Raw genomic sequence first — 18,013 nt, 5'->3', positions numbered from 1 at the left:
AACAAATAAATTGCATGATGCATGGTGTCTTTGAGGCTTTTCATGTGAACATAATTTAAAATAAGCTAAAGACAAATCTGTATTATTACAGTGTGAAGAAGCTGTAGCAATAAAATAAAATTCCACTTCCTAGAGATATACTAACTTGGCATGCAAATAAAGAATTTTGAATTATTAATATCACATATTTTGCATTCTTATAAGATCTGTTAAAATTATCTAAACTTCAAGGAGAATTGTGCTTCATTATCAGTTGAATATATAAGATTAAGATTGTTACTTAGCTTTTAAATGTGTGTGAGATCTGTTATAATCAAAGGTTATCTCCACAGCGGTGATGAATTTACATTTACTCTACTTGATCTACAGCCATTCATGGTGTATTTTGTAAGGTAAGCACTCCACCCTACACAATCTCCCTCCATCATATAGCCAATCCCACTCTTGAGTCTGTATCAGTTCACTACCTATAATTCCTATAGTCAGCCTTGCTACTTGCTAACAGAGTGGTCTTTCGTTCAAGTTTCAAAACAAGCCCCTACAAATCCAGCATTAGTTCACTGTCTTTCATTTAAAACAGGTAAGAGGGTGGTTTCTTTGCAAGGATATAGCTTTGTTCAGTTGGAAAATTTTTTATAATTAGCTCCTAAGAAATGTATCTGGAAACTCAAGTATGCAATTTAGTACATATGTTAGGATAAATATTTGAATGCTTACAACAATTGTCATTACATTTTTAGAATTACAACTGTAAGAGGCTCAGCACACAGAACTGTGTCTAAAGTGGTTAGCTTCACAACTCCAGGTTGCAAACCAGACCCTCCACTTGCACCCAAACTGATTAACCGATCCAAGAGCAGCCTGAATTTACAGTGGAAAGTAAGAATTTTATTGCCAAAACTACCTCAAAATGTTTTCTAATTTAAAAACATTCTTTCTACTTTGTCTTGAATGTTAAATATGAAATTTTGCATGCTTCATCTGACCTATTTCCCTAGCACTTTTCCATCTCCATAATCATCTTTCTCTTTCTGTCTATATAGAGCATCAAGTAAATGATAAATGTCAATCAGAATTTCAATAACTAATGAAAGTTGAAATGTCAATTTCTATAACCTAAATACATTTGTAATTGTGGCTACCAATAAGTCTTCCTCTCAATTTACTTTGAGTACTAACTTTCTTCCTTGCATAAAATTTAGGAAGCACAACAAAACATAAAATTTGGTATGTCCTATAGACTGTAAAAAGTACATTTTAACTTTAATATCTGAATTACTTCAAAAATAAAATGCGAACAGATTACTTTTACAGTGATTTCTTTTACTTTAGTCACGTATACGTGTGTGTGGGTGGGTGGGTGTACTGTGTAAAAATAGCTCATCATAATTTTATCTTTCTGATATTTTTAGGGTTCCAATGGTAATGGTTCCAAAATAAACAGCTTCCTTTTGGAATGGGATGAGGTAAGCAGTTTTACTTTTCTAAAGCACTAATTTGTAAATTATTAATATTATGATTTTTATTTGAAATATTTTATAACGTTCTAATATTTTATGTATATTATTAAGGGCAAAGGTGAAGACTTCAAAACTTGCTATATAGGTACCATGAAACAGCACAAGATCCTTAAACTGAATGCTTCTACAAAATATTCATTCAGATTAGCTGCAAAAAATAAGTTCGGCTTGAGGTACATTGAACTACTACAATATTTAAAAGTCTATACTTCAATAAGAACTTGAAACTAATTTTTCCATCTTCATTTATTTTTCAGTGATTTCAGTGAAATAGCAGTCTTCCACACATCAGGAACTATGCCTCCAACACCTTCACCCCCTAAGCTGAAAGAAGCAGGAGTCTGCAATTTGTCACTAGAATGGTGTGCCCCAACTAACACAAATCCAAATGACAGTCTTACTTATGTACTAGAAATGGAGGAAGCAGGATTGGTAAGTTTTTCTTTCATATCCTTTAATCTTCAACTTCAGTCTTAGGTGTATTTTATATGCATTTTACTCTGAAAAAAATAAGATTTTATTAATTTAATTAACTTACTTTGATCAAAGTACATGATTCCTGAGTCTCAGTGTTCTGGATGGGACCAGTGCAGAGCCAAGGTTAAGCAAGCCTATACAGGGAGATCTTAAGGTGCCCAAGTTCCTACAAATAAGTTAGAAGCAGCAACAGCCGTAACAACAAAACAGAGACTCAGAGAAGTGTGTTAGTTCTTCAACTTTGCACCTATCCTGGACAAACTTGCATGGTCACACAGCTCTCCTACATACTTCACCAGGGCAAGCCATTTCCTCACCTCCCTGAATCTTTGATGTGGGTGGAGGGGAAATTGTTTCATTCCGTTTCGAACTTTCAAGTCTATACTGAATAGACTAGTCAACTTAAAAAGCAACTGTAACTTTTATGTTATGTATATTTTACCACATTTTAAATAAAATAACTAATTAGATTTTTGTGTAATATGTTAAGTGCCTTCATACGCATTATCTCGTTACATCCTGAAAAAAAGGAGCCCTTTAAAGAAGAAATTATCTCTATTTTTTTAATACAGAGAAACTGAATTTCAGAGTCTAAGGGCTTTGTCAGGACCATCCAGATGGAAAATAAGTTGAAGTTGGAACTTGAACCCAGGCCTGTCTCATTCCTAAATCCATTGTCTTTCATTTCCAGGGGTTGGGTTTTAAACCTCAATACAACGGAGAAGATCTTTCATGCACTATAAGAAACCTTCAGAGAAGTACTACATACAAGTTCAGGGTATGTGGATATAATTTATAACTTGTATCATATTTTAATATAAAAGTATACACTTCACTAAAGATAAAAATAAGTGTCTTTGGGGGTTGAAATGAAACCTTTTTGTATTCAGTTCTCAGAAATTTTCAAGTAACTTGCTTTACAGTGTTATTTGCAAACTGCACATTTTCAAATCACACGTTTATTTCCAATCGTCAACCAAAGTATTCTCTTTTACTCAAGCAGATCTTTGCGCGCAATACAGAAGGAATAAGCAACCCTAGTAGAGAAGTAAAATATGCTACCTGTCCAGATAAGCCTGGATCCCCTAAAAAACCATATATAAAGGGAAAGATCCATGCACACAGAGTAAAAATTGGATGGGGTAAGTAATGTTTTTCTATTTTAAACTTACTCTAAATATTAACTATTGAGAAAAAAATCTTCCTCTAATTGCCCTCAATTTTACAAAGTAGTCTCTTAATCATTTGTATGCTAAATATTTTACCATATAAATGTTCCATTATAAACTATGTTCTTTTTTCTAGTTCTCTATTGCTATCTCATTAATTCATATATGAACAAATTACTGAACTTTATATGAGCCTTTAAAATTATGGTTATTACAAGTAAGATTATATCTAATATAGATGCAGTAATTAGGACACGCTGATGATAAATATCAACTTGACAGGATATTATACAAATTATTTTGCCTCTAAACTGGAAAAATCCACTTACAATTAGCATTTCAGTCTCTTGCAAATAACTTTAAAATGTTGCTAAAGTAACATTCTAACAATGTAATTTGATTATGTTCTTATGATCTTTATTAATATCTGAATATTAATATCCTGTTAAGTTTGATGTTTGCACTTTTCTTCCATGAAAAATCTTAATGTATGAGATAACATTGCAATGAAAGACTTTTAAGTTTACTTAAGAATAATTTTAATTTTATTTCTCTTTTTCAGAACCACCCGAAGATAATGGTGGGACAAACATTTCAAGTTACAGTTTAGAAGTTAGGGAGAATTTGGATGGTAAGGCATCATGATTTTTTAATGTTTCATTCTGAAATAATTTTCAACTTTCCTAGAAGCTGCAAAAAATAGTATAGAGAATTCCCATGTGCAACCTTCACTTAGCTTCTTCTAATATTAATATCTTAGTGCAATATCATAGAGCAATTATCAAAGCCAGGAAATTGCCACTGGTATAATACTATTAACTAAGCCCCAGAACTTACTTGGATTTCTCCAGTTTTTGATAACAAATCATATTTACTAACTGATCTAGTATGATTTTATGGTTAATTCTATGGAGAATATAATTAATTACTGTAAGTAGGTGATTGGACAGTAGTTAACTTCCAAAATGGTATATACATGAGATAAGATGTATAAGCTACCTATAATAATTGGACAAATTTACTTCTATCCCTTCAGTGAATTTCTGGAACATAATCTACAATGGAACCACAAGGGAATTTCTGTACAATCACCTGCAACCTGGTACTACATATAAATTAAGAGTCTTTTGCACTTCACCTATAGGCCATAGCCAGGTGAGAAAAGAGAGAAAGAAAAGTTTTTAAATTGAGTATTGAAATGAATTGTATAATATTACTAAACGTTTTACAAAACTAAACTTGAATTCAGTAGCCATAAGGTACTTTGTATTTTTCTTAGCCTTCAGATATATTGACTGTTCAGACACCTAATCTTTCTCCTGCATCTTGCCGTCCTCCACCCTTGAATGGTAAAGTGCAGTCCAAAGAAACCAACATCCAATGCAGTAAGGCTTCTTCTGTGATTTGAATTACTGACTTAAATTTCCTGTTTTGTAACTTCTGATTTTTATATTGATATATTCGGTTGGCCAAAAAGTTTCTTTGGTTTTAAGTAAAAATTAAAGACACATTTTTCATTTTTACCAATAACTTAATTGAACAACATGTTCACCGTTTTCTTCTACTGCCTTCTGCCATTTTTCAGGCAACTTCATAACTCCATCTTCCCAAAAATTTCTTTTTGAGCAAAAGACTGTTCCAGGTGTCTTTTACAGTATTCCAAGGAATTGAAAATTTTTTTCATTAAGAGAATTTTATAAACACTGAAATAAATGGAAATCTGAAGGTGAAATGTCTGGTAAATATAGCAGATGAATTAGGACTTCCCAGACAAGCTGTAACTGTTTTTGCCTGGTCATCAAAAAACATGTAGTCTTATGTTATACTGATGGAAGATTATATGTTTTCTGTTTATTAATTCCGGTGCTTTTCATCAAGTGTGGCTTTTAGTTGGTCTAATTGGGAGCAGTACTTATAGGAATTAATCGTTTGGCTTGCCAGAGGAGCTCATAATACAGGACTCCCTTCCAATCCCACCATGTACGCAACATCACCTTCTTTGGATGAAGACGCCTTTGATGTGGTTGATGGTGGTTCATTTCACTTACCTCATGATCTCTTCCATTCCACGTTATTGTACAGTATCCACTTTTCATCACCCATCACAATCTGTTTTTAAAACAGAATGTTTTCATTATGTTTAAATACAGAATCACGTGAGGAATTATGATCAAGGTTTTTTTCGCTTAACTTTTGTGGACCCCAAACATCAAAGCGATTAACATAACCAAGCTCGTGTGAATGATTTTCAAAACTTCATTTGGATATTTGGAGTATGTCAGCTATCTACCACAAGGTATAACATTGATTGTTCTCAATTAATGTTTCAATTTGATCCTTATCAACTCCAGCTGATCTACCAACTATGGAGCATCATTGAGGAAGAAATCTCAAATAAGAAACTTCACAAACCACTTTTGATGTGTTCAATCAGCCACAGCATCTTTTCCATATACTTCACAAATCTTTTTTGGTGTTCTTACCTTTTTTGAAATAACAAATCAAAATGTGCTGAAACGTTGCTTTTTTCTTCCATCTTCAACATTAAAATAGCTACAAAAACTCACCAATTTCATTAAATCTTTTTAACTGCATGCTAGCATGATAGCTGTTACAATACAAGCTTACAAAATTGTTTTCAATGAAATTAAAGGCAGCTAAGCTTTTGTTGAAGCTGGTTTTAGAAAAGGCAGAAGAACCAGAGATCAAATTGCCAACATCTGCTGGATCATCGAAAAAGCAAGAGAGTTCCAGAAAACATCTATTTCTGCTTTATTGACTATGCCAAAGCCTTTGACTATGTGGATCACAATAAACTGTGCAAAATTCTGAAAGAGATGGGAATACAGACCACCTGACCTGCCTCATGAGAAACCTATATGCAGGTCAGGAAGCAACAGTTAGAACTGGACATGGAACAACAGCCTGGTTCCAAATAGGAAAAGGAGTACGTCAAGGTTGTATATTGTCACCCTGCTTATTTAACTTCTATGCAGAGTACATCATGAGAAACGCTGGGCTGGAAGAAACACAAGCTGGAATCAAGATTGCCAGGAGAAATATCAATCACCTCAGATATGCAGATGACACCACCCTTATGGCAGAAAGTGAAGAGGAACTAAAAAGCCTCTTCATGAAAGGGGAAGAGGAGAGCGAAAAAGTTGGCTTAAAGCTCAACATTCAGAAAACTAAGATCATGGCATCTGGTCCCATCACTTCATGGCAAATAGATGGGGAAACAGTGGAAACAGTGTCAGACTTTATTTTGGGGGGCTCCAAAATCACTGCAGATGGTGATTGCAGGGATGAAATTAAAAGACGCCTACTCCTTGGAAGAAAAGTTATGACCAACCTAGATAGCATATTGAAAAGCAGAGACATTACTTTCTCAACAAAGGTCCGTCTAGTCAAGGCTATGGTTTTTCCAGAGGTCATGTATGGATGTGAGAGTTGGACTGTGAAAAAAGCTGAGTGCCGAGGAATTGATGCTTTTGAACTGTGGTGTTGGAGAAGACTCCTGAGAGTCCCTTGGACTGCAAGGAGATCCAACCAGTCCATTCTAAAGGAGATCAGTCCTGGGTGTTCTTTGGAAGGAATGATGCTGAAGCTGAAACTCAAGTACTTTGGTCACCTCATGCGAAGAGTTGACTCATTTGAAAAGATTCTGATGCTGGGAGGGATTGGGGGCAGGAGGAGAAGGGGACGACAGAGGATAAGATGGCTGGATGGCATCACCGACTCGATGGACATGAGTTTGAGTGAACTCCGGGAGTTGGTGATGGACAGGGAGGCCTGGCATACTGCGATTCATGGGGTCACAAAGAGTCGGACACAACTGAACGACTGAACTGAACTGAACTGAAGCCCTACTAGAGCCATCTTACAGAAAATAAATGAGCATTTTGGCCAACTCAATATTAAATCTATTAAAACAGAATAAATGGTTTTCTTTTAGTGCAAAATCAAATAATGTCTAGAAAGTTATTTCTTGGTAATTAAGATCAGAAAAAATTTAAATGTCTGGGAATTAAAAGTTAACTAACACAAACTGGTATAATTTGAACTTTTTGTTACTTTAGCATAGAGTAACTGTTATATGTTTAACATATCTTCTTAAATTATATTGTGTTTTTAAGTACCATCCTTAAAATTTGCAATTTTTAAACTAATTTTGTTTATTTTTCAGATAGTAAGAAGTTGCTAAATAACACAGGGAGCCTAGTCTGGCACTCTGTGATGACCCAGAGAGATGGAATGAGGGGAAAGGAGAGAGGGGAGAGAGCAGAAAGGCATACATATGTGTGTGTATATATATATATATGTACATGCATAATTATGCTGAAGCTTGTCATGCTGCAGTCCATGGGGTCGTGAAGAGTTGCACATGACTTGGCAACTGAAAAACATATAATTATGACTAATTTGCATTGTTGTGTGGCAGAAATCAACACAAAATTGTAGTTTTTCATCCATTAAAAAAGAAAAATTAAAAAAATTGTATATTTTTACAGACAATTCTCCTACAAAAGGAAACTCTGAAGCACTTACAAATGTCAAAAAGGCAAATGGTAACCAAGATGATGCACAAGGGCACTCTGGCTCAGAAGTGAGAGACACAGTGAGTAAATTCATTCTTAGAGAATTAAGTTTCTGGTTAAAAGCAACAAATAAATCTGGGGATACTAAATTGTTCAGCTAACCATTTGTAGTTCATTTCACTTTGGCTGAATACATGCTTCTACTTCTTATCAAGGTGGGGAGTAAACATCCCTGCACAATCATTTATATGTCTGCTTATTTGTTTGTTTGTGTTTATTTGTAGTCTGGATCTCATTCGGTGACATGTGAAACTGCTCCAGTCCCAAGCCCTCCTACTCAATGTGGTATACCTGTGCTAACCTGCAAGAGTCCAACCTGTGTTGTTGTTAGTTGGGAAGTACGTTATCAGTTTATTAATTTTGGTGATATAAAAGCACAATAATTGGTTTAGAAATTGCTTTTAAAGTCTATAACTTCCTAAGGATTCAGAGCCTAGATTAGGGTTCCATAAATCTTGGACCATGGTTTTAGAACACACCTAAGACCTGTTGCTAGTGCTATTAGAAAGGCTAAGGCTATGGTAATCCTGCTTTCCAAATCTTATATTTTTGAAGGATAATAAATTTAGAAAACCAAAGAGACAATCAATATGCAACCAATTGAATTTTTTAAACTAAAATAAGAGATAGTAAAATTAAATATATTTATAGTTTTTTAAAGTTTCATTGGGAAACCTCTGGTAGTCTTTTTGCATATACCCACAGTATGACACATAAGAAATGTGACTGTGAAGTAATGAAGATTTCTTTTTTAATGTACATCCATTTGAATATCTTCCCCTTCAAACTAATCAAACTCAAAAAGAATTGGCCTAGTTATCAAGCCCCCTAGGTATCTTTGATTTTTTCTTCCCTTTTTCCCAAATTCTAGCAGAGAATTTTTAGCATTAACAAAAAACCTTTAGTCTGATAATAATAAATGATTGCCTATAATGAAAGAGAATGTAAAAATATAAAGAGAGAGATATGAATCACTTTACTGTATACCTGAAATGAAACATTATCAACTATATTACAATAAATTTTTTTAAATAATAATAAGTGATTGATCTGTTCACACCCCTGTATAAAAGCCAGACAGTACTGAGCTTTGTGTTTGATCCCACTAGTATGTTGGATTATCCAATCATTTCTCTTAATTTTATTTGAGCCATTTAATGTTAATTATAGTGTTCAACATTATGTTTATTTCTGTACTTGTCTATATTTCATTCCATTTAATAGATTATAGGCTTTGACACTGAAAGGATCATATTGTTACTTTCCATAATATTGAGTATAGTGACTCTTTATAGAAAGAGCTAAATTTTTTGTTTTTGTTGCATTTTTCAGATTCCTGTATGTAATGTTGCAGAAATCACTGATTACAGACTAGAGTGGGGACAAACTGAAGATTCAATGCACTTGATTTACACTGGCCCTTGTTTGAGCTATGAAGTTAAAGGTCTCATTCCTGCCACTATGTATTTTTGCAGAGTTCAGGTAATCCTAACAGTTCTTCCAATGTAAGCAAAGTATTAAGCTATGCTATTCACATTCATAATATACCATTTCCAGTGTAAAGACCAGAAGGGAGTCATAGACTTCCAAATCTTAAATATTCATCATATCCAGCAACAACATTCTGGGTTCCTTTTCCTTGCTTTTAAAGCCTCACATAATCTGGTACCTACTTTCTCTTTTTAAATTTATTTATTTTTTAATTGAAGGATAATTGCTTTGCATAATTTTGTTGTTTTCTTTCAAACATCAACATGATGGCACCTACTTTCTATTCCAACTTGATCTGACATTATTTTCTCTTCAGTTCTATATTTCCCAAATTTCCCTGAACTCACTTGAAATGCTTTTATAAAACACTGAATTCTGAACCTCCACTCAGACCTACTGAATCAAATTTTTTAATCCAGAGATCTACTAATCTGTATATTATAAAAGCACCCAAAGTGATAATTATCGTTAATTAGGAAAAACTGCACAAACCATACCAAACAAGTCTACTGCCACCCCAAGTATGTTTTGTACATTTGTTCATATTGGTTGTTTGCCTATCTTGTTCCATAAAGCCAAGCTTCTGCATGAATGCTTCCCTGAATACCTCAGGTAGAAGTGATCCCTTCATCTTCTACTAGAATTAGAAAATTTATAACTTTAAAGTTTGGGGAAACAGCCTGCATTTGGAATTACCTGATATGTTATCCATATAGTGTTAAACCATCAAATCCTAGGAACCCTAATACTGGTACCTGAGCTGCATGTTCCAGATTGCCTTGCATAACTGGAAGTTGGGGGGGAGGTGTTTAACTATTTTTTAGAAAAGAATCCTTTGTAATATTTTTGGATACTCTTATTTTTGTATTATAAAAATGCTCTCACAATATATATTTATTAGACAGCCACCACAATAGTTCAAAGAATAGGGGAGTTTATGAACATTAAGGTTGCTGTAGTGGGTCAGACATTAATGGTGAGACATTAATTAATTTAAAAGATATTAGAGAGGTAAAAATCAATGGACTAGCTTCTAGCCAAGACAGAGTACCCCCATAATTCCCAGGTCTTCCCTCTTACAACCAAAAAATCCTGAGCATAATACAATAAGCAAACATAGGAAAACTCTGAATGCTGAAAAGAAAGAAAAATGTGGAAGGAAAAAAATCCTGGGGAACTCACAACCTGAATAACACAGTGGTGAGCCCCTGGACTTCCTTATCATCTCTCATATAGCCCAAAAAGGGCGTGAGAGAAGTCTCCAACTCAAAATTTCCAAAAGGAACAGACAGAACAAAAACTCCAAGAAAAGCCTGTTCCACCTCAGCCCCAGCAAAATGACTGGCAATAGGGTGGCCTAACAAAATAAAACATTGTTCACAATACCCACTTTACTCCACCCAAACATCAACAGAAAAATTACACATATCCCTATCCTTCCCCACCCCTGAAATTTCAACAGGCCAAGTAGGAAGCTGACTATCCAATTTACCCCAAAAGCAAGCAACATGCTCTAATTTCCCTAGCCAGAGGTATCAGTTTTGGCAGGGCCAAGCAGGTAATTACTTCCATCCTCTGCCTGGCAGAAGCAGACAGTACTCTGTTTCCATTCCCCTGCTAACTGGTGTCAGCATGGCCAAGCAGGGAGCTTCCAGTCTTCCACACCTCTCTCATGGAAGCAGGCAGCAGCTCTCTAATTCCCCTGTAAGGGTAGTGTTGGCAAGCTCAGCCTCCACCCTCACCCAGCAGCAATGTACTGAACAAAGTGGTATGATTCAGGCTAGTTAGCTCTCTACTTTCCTCCTGCCCCTGTGTCAGTGAGACCCAGAGTGAAGCTCAACTTACATGTGCACCTACCAGCCCTGAGACTGAAAGACAATATGGGAAGCAGAGCTAGTCAGCACTCAGGCCCACCCGCCTTCACCTGCTGTCAGTAGGTTCCAGTGGAGAGCTCAGTCTCCATATCTTCTCAGCCATTAGAGAGGGATCTAGGTGTTGAGAAAGTTATGCTACTTGGTGCCTCTTTCTCCCCATTCTCTTCCCTTGGTGTCATTAAGACCCAGCTGGTAGCCAAGTTTACACTTCCACCCTTAATAAATAGAGGTGTTAGTCCTGCACTTCCCTTCTCCATGGTATCGGCACAACCCGGTGAGGAGTTGAGTTTATACCCACACTCAGAGACAGTGATGCAGTACAAATAGTTGCCCTACTTTTGCTAGAAAGAAATCAAAGGGGCCTAGACAAGAGCTGAACTTCCACCCTACCCAACTTTTGCACTATACCTCTGGAGGGAAAAAGTCTACTAAATTCAGTTCAATTCAGTTGCTCAGTCATGTCTGACTCTTTGCAACCCCATGGACTGAAACATGGCAGGCTTCCCTGTCCATCACCAACTCCCAGAGCCTACTCAAACTAATGTCCATTGGGTTGGTGATGTTATCCAACCATCTCATCCTTTGTTGTCCACTTCTCCTCCTGCCTTCAATCTTTCTGAGCATCAGGGTCTTTTCCAATGAATCAGTTCTTCGCATCAGGTGGCCAAAGCATTGGAGTTTCAGCTTCAACATCAGTCCTTCCAATGAATATTCAGGGCTGATTTCCTTTAGGATGGACTGGTAGGACTTCCTTGCAGTCCAAGGGACTCTCAAGAGTCTTCTTCAACACCACAATTCAAAAGCATCAATTGTTCAGCACTCAGCTTTCTTTCTAGTCCAACTCTCACATCCATACATGACACTGGAAAAACCATAGCTTTTGACTAGATGGACCTTTGTTGGTAATGTTTCTGCTTTTTAGTATGCTATCTAGGTTGGTTATCTTCTTTTAATTTCATGGCTGCAGTCATCATCTGTTTTTTGTTTTTTGTTTTTTGTTTTTAAATAGTCTACTAAAATATGATTAAATGAGATCCAGGTCTCAAAGTATAATATTCAAAATGTCCAGAATAAGTAATCATTTGTCATAACAAGAACCAGGAAAATCTCAACTCCAATGACAAAAAACAACAGACTCTGTGAAGTAAGTCAGAGGTTTGAGTTATCTGAAAAGGGCTTAAGCAGCCATCAAAAAAATATTCTGACCAGTAATTGTGAGTTATCCTGAAACAAATTAAAAAATATTAAAAATCTAAACAAAGAAATAGAAGTTGTAGAAGAAAACCAAATGGAAATTACAGAACTTAACAATACAATAACAAAATAAAAGCTTGATTGGATGGGCTTAATAGTAAACTTGAGATGACAAAAGATACAGTCAGTGAACTTGAGGACAGATAATAGAATTTACCCATTCTCAACACCAGGAAGGATTTAGAAAAAAAAATGAATGATTTCAGAGCCATATGAAATAACAAAATACCTAATGTCCATATCATTAAACCCCAGCAGGAGAGAAGAGAAAGAGAAGGAGTGAAAAATTATTCAAAAAACAATAAAAAGCATTACAATTTGGGGAAAAAACATAATCCAAAAGTTTTTAAAAGCTGCATAAATCCAAAATAAACCTGAATAAACCCACACAACTAAGCCACATCTTAACTAAATTCTGGAAACAAAAAAGAAAGAAAAATGTCTTAAAAGTACCTAGAGAAAAATGGTACACTACTTATAGGTGAACATCAATCCAGATGACAAAGGATACCTCACCTGAAACCATGAAGACCAGCAAGAAATGGCACAACATTTTTCAAGTAGATAGGAATTGGCAACTGCAAGCTATATCCAGTCAAAAATATTCTTCAGGAATGAAAAGAAAATAAAGACATTCTCAGATGAAGGAAAACTAAGAATTTGTTGCCAGCAAAACTACCCTAAAAAATGTCTACAGAAAGTACTCTAAATAAAAAGGAAAAGATGACAGAATAAGGTTTAGAACTTCAGGAAATAAATAACATTGGGATTTTGACTCAAGATGTTGACATATGAGTCCTGAGCTCACCTCCTCCCACAGGCACACCAAAACTATAGCTATACAGTAAGAACTCCCCCTGAAAGAAGTCCAGGAATATTTTACCCAGCAAAGTTATCCTTCAGAACTGAAAGCAAGATCAAGAGTTTTCCATGGGGAAAAAAAACAACAACAACAACAACAACTCACAGGATGGGAGAAAATATTTGTAAATCAAGGGACTGACAAGCGATTAATCTCAAAAATATACAAACAGCTCATGCAGCTCAATATCAAAAAAGCAAACAACACAATCAAAAAAATGGGCAGATCTCAATAGACATTTCTCCAAAGAATACATACAGATAACCAACAAGCCCTTGAAAAGGTGCTCAATGTGGCTCATTCTTAGAGACATGCAAATCAAAACCACAATGAGGTATTAGCTCACACCGGTCAGAATGGCCATCGTCAAAAACTCTACAAACAATAAATGCTGGAGAGAGTGTGAAGAAGAGGGAATAAACTACACTGTTGGTGGGAATGCAAACTGTTACAACCACTATGGAGAACAGTATGGAAGTTCCTTAAAAACTAAAAACAGAACTACCATATGATCCAGCAATCCCATTTCTGGACATATATCCAGAGAAAGCCATAATTCAAAAGGATACATGGATACCAATGTTCACTGCAATAGCCAAGACATGGAAGCAACCTAAATGTCTGTCAACAGATGAATAAGATAAACAAGATGTGGTAGATAGATAGATATAGCTATAGATAAAATGGAGTATTACTAACACTGAGTCATCAAAACAAATGAAGTAATGATATTTGTACAACATGGATGGACCTAGAAGTTATCATACAGTAAAGTAAGTCAGACAAAGACAAATATCATATGATAACAGCTACATGTGCCATCTAAAAAAATGATACAAATGACCTTATTTACAAAACAGAAACAGACAGACTCACAAATTCTGAAAACAAACCTATGTGTACCAAAGGGGAAAGGAAGCAGAGAAGGATAAATTGGGAGGTTGGGATTAACATATACATACTACTATATTTAAAATAGATAACCAACAAGTACCTACTATATAACATAGGGAACTCTACTCAATATTCTGTAATAACCTATATGGATAAAGAATCTGGAAAACAATGAATATAAGTATATGCATAATTGCATCACTCTGCTGTACACCTGAAACTAACACACAACATTATAAATCAGTTATACTCCAATGATTTATTTTGCTTTTATTTTATTTTTATTTGGAGAATAATTGCTATACACTATTATGTTGGTTTCTGCCACACAACAACATGAATCAGTCATAAGTATACATATATCCTCACCCTCTTGAACTTCCCTCCCACCCCCTCATCCCACTCCTCTAGGTCATCAAAGATCACCTGGCTGAGCTTCCTGTGTTACACAGCAACTTCCCACTAGTTATCTATTTTATGCATGATAACATATATGTTTCAATGATACTCTCTCAATTCATCCCACTCTCCCCCTTCCCCACAGTGTCTACAAGTCCACTCTCTACATCTGTGTCTCTATTCCTGCCCTGCAAATGTGTTCATCAGTAGCACTTTCTGGATTCCATATACATGTGTTAATATACAATATTTGTTTTTCTCTTTCTGACTTACTTCACTCTGTATAACAGTCTCTAGGTTCAGAAGCCTCAGTTCAACTGACTCAAATTCATTCCTTTTATGGCTAATATTTCATTCTATATATGTACCACATCTTCTTTATCTGTTCATCTGTCAATAGACATATGGGTAGCTTCCATGTCCTGGCTATGGTAAATAGTGCTGCAGTGAACATTGGTGTCCATGTGTATTTTTGAATTATGGTTTTCTCAGGGTATATGCTTAGGAGTGGGATTGCTGGGTCATATGATAGCTTTATTGCTAGTTATTTAAGGAATCTCTATAGTGTTCTCCATAGTGACTATATCAAGTTACATACCTACCAACAGTGCAAGAGGGTCCCCTTTTCTCCAAATCCTCTCCAGCATTTATTGTTTGTAGATTTTTTTATGATGGCCATTCTGACTGGTGTGACGTGATTGTAGTTTTAATTTGCATCTCTCTAAAGCTCAACATTCAGAAAGCTAAGGTCATGGCATCCGGTCCCATCACTTCATGGCAAATAGATGGGGAAACAGTGGAAACAGTGGCTGACTTTATTTGGGGGGGCTCCAAAATCACTTCAGATGGTGACTGCAGCCATGAAATTAAAAGACGCTTACTCCTTGGAAGGAAAGTTATGACCAACCTACACAGCACATTAAAAAGCAGAGACATTTCTTTACCAACAAAGGTCCATCTAGTCAAGGTTATGGTTTTTCCAGTAGTCATGTATGGATGTGAGAGTTGGACTATAAAGAAAGCTGAGCACAGAAGAATTGATGCTTTTGAACTGTGGTGTTGAAGAAGACTCTTGAGAGTCCAAGGGACTCTGCAAGGAGATCCAACCAGTCCATCCTAAAGAAAATCAGTCCTGGGTGTTCATTGGAAGGACTGATGTTGAAGCTGAAACTCCAATATTTTGGCCACCTGATGCAAAGAGCTGACTCACTTGAAAAGACCCTGATGTTGGAAAAGATTGAAGGCAAGAGGAGAAGGTGACGACAGAGGATGAGATGGTTGGATGGCATCACCGACTCAATGGACATGAGTTTGGGTAAACTCCAGGAGTTGGTGATGGACAGGGAAGCCTGGCATGCTGCGGTTCATGGGGTTGCAACAGTCGGACATGACTGAGCGACTGAAATGATTCTGACTGAATTGAACTGAATATAAATGAAAATGACTATATTTGATAATACTATCATATAATTGAAATTTGCCAAACAGTATAATTTAAATGTCCTTTCCAGAAAAGAAGAAAAAAGTGTGAGGTGGCAGGTGTAGGAATCCTCACATAATGTGTATTTATATCAAATCACCACAACATACCATCTAAATACTGTAATAATTTTATTTGTCATTTATATCTCAATAAACCTGAAAAGTAAAATTGTAATTGGTTAAAAACAGGGATAAATATAGTAGAATACCCTTCCTCTCACAGGTTCTTAAAATATATTTGATGTTTGAAGCAAAAATTATAACATCATCTATTGTGGTGCTCAATAAACAGGGAGGAAATACTTGAGAAAATCATATTTTTTAAATGAGGAAGGTAAAGGTACATAAGTTGAAATAATGTTTCTGGGCCTCACTCAAAGTGGTAAAACATTAATACCCACAGACTTTAATAACTTACATATATATATATTTTAATACCTGGGAAACTACTAAGAAAACTTTATAGAGTAACATACACAAAAATAGTGTAAATAAGTGAAATGAAATTAGTTTTCCAAAAAGTATTCAAGTTATCTCATAGAAAGGTAAGAAATTGGCCAAGGAACTTGTGACTTGAACTCCAGAAATGTTCAGGGAAGAGGGAAGTGGTCTGTTAACCAGGCTTCAGTTACACAAGTCCCTATCCCCACTCCTTGCCATTAAAAAATCTGCTGAGGCCAGAGACACAGTGAGCTGAAATACCCCCAGCCTAGGGGGAGGTGTCCCTTGAGGAATTAGGTCACCACCTGCCAAGTAAGAAATAGAGGAAAGAGAAACAGAAGTAACTAACAGGAAAATTAAAGGCAGACTTAAGCTGTAGCATACTAATTATTAACTTCAGTGTAAAACAGCCTAATTATACTTATTAAAAGCAGAAATGGCATAATGACTCAAAAAAATCACAGACCAATAGTCTGTCTATAAGAAACTTACTTTAAATACAATAACATAAGAAAGTTGGAAGTAAAAGGGAAAAAGATATATCATGTAAACATTAATAAAACAAAAAATCAGGAGTGATTACATGTATATAGATAATGAAGACTTCAAAACAAAGGAATTACTGGAGACCAAAAGATACATTAGTAATTCTAAGAGGATCAATGCACCAAAACACATAAGCATCCTAAACTTGTGTATATCAAGCAACAGAGCCTTAAAATATATGAAGCACAAAGTAATAACCAGAAAGGAGAAATTAGGCAAATACACACTTACAATAGGGAACTTCAACACCTCTCTCAGCAGCTGATAAAACTACTAAGTAGAAAATGATCAAGGATAGTGAACAACTGAACAACACAATCAACCAACAGGATCTAATAGACATATTTAGGTCACCACTCAACATCAGATTACATACTCTTTTCAAGTATCCATAGCACATTCCCCAAAATAGGCCATATCCTGAGCCATAACAATGTAAAATAATTGAAATCACACAAAGGGTGTGTTCTGACCATAATGAAATCAAACTAGAACTCAGCAACAGAAAAATAACAGGAATGTCACTGAAAAGAGGCAGAAGTTAAACAATACACTTCTAAATAATCCATTTACCAAAGAGGAAATGTCAGAAGAAAAAAATTTAATACATAGAATTGAATGAAAGTGAAAATACAGCATACCAAAATAGGTGGGATGCACCTAAAGCAGTGCCAAAGAGAAATTTATAGCATTATACACTTATCTTGCAAAAGAAAAAAAGAGACTCAAATCAATAATCTAAATTCCTACCTTAATTAGTAGACAGAAGAGTAAAATGAACCAAAAGCAAGCAGAAAGAAGGAAATGACCAGAAGTCAATGAAATAAAAAACAGGAGAACAATAGAGAAAAGTCAGTGAAACAAGAAGTTGGTTTTTGAAAAAAAAAATCAATAAAATTGATAAACCACTCGCAAGTCAAAGATAAAAAGAGCAGATACAAATCACTAAAAGAACAAAACATCAAATGTCACTACAGATTTGTCAGTCATTAAAAGCATGATTAGG

At 35.4% G+C, this 18,013-nt stretch overlaps 1 protein-coding gene across 3 annotated transcripts in view; it reads left to right on the top strand.

Moving 5' to 3' along the window:
* Positions 1–18,013, top strand: part of LOC101106237 (fibronectin type III domain containing protein 3C1-like) — a 101,405-nt gene that overhangs the window by 58,841 nt on the left and 24,551 nt on the right. For 2 of the 3 annotated variants that reach the window (XM_015104712.4, XM_060408117.1), the window contains 13 exons: positions 333–392; positions 741–879; positions 1,413–1,466; positions 1,572–1,693; positions 1,778–1,952; positions 2,689–2,775; positions 3,001–3,139; positions 3,729–3,797; positions 4,203–4,321; positions 4,446–4,551; positions 7,678–7,784; positions 7,989–8,102; positions 9,097–9,246. In XM_015104712.4, coding sequence (XP_014960198.1) covers positions 333–392; positions 741–879; positions 1,413–1,466; positions 1,572–1,693; positions 1,778–1,952; positions 2,689–2,775; positions 3,001–3,139; positions 3,729–3,797; positions 4,203–4,321; positions 4,446–4,551; positions 7,678–7,784; positions 7,989–8,102; positions 9,097–9,246 — 1,441 coding nt within the window. Of the gene's footprint in view, positions 1–332; positions 393–740; positions 880–1,412; positions 1,467–1,571; positions 1,694–1,777; positions 1,953–2,688; positions 2,776–2,997; positions 3,140–3,728; positions 3,798–4,202; positions 4,322–4,445; positions 4,552–7,677; positions 7,785–7,988; positions 8,103–9,096; positions 9,247–18,013 lie in introns of all 3 variants that reach the window. The other variant, XM_060408116.1, reaches the window with a different exon arrangement.

Source organism: Ovis aries, chromosome X (genome assembly GCF_016772045.2).
Source record: "Ovis aries strain OAR_USU_Benz2616 breed Rambouillet chromosome X, ARS-UI_Ramb_v3.0, whole genome shotgun sequence".
NCBI lineage: Eukaryota > Metazoa > Chordata > Mammalia > Artiodactyla > Bovidae > Ovis > Ovis aries.
This window is presented reverse-complemented; position numbering and strand designations above follow the sequence as displayed.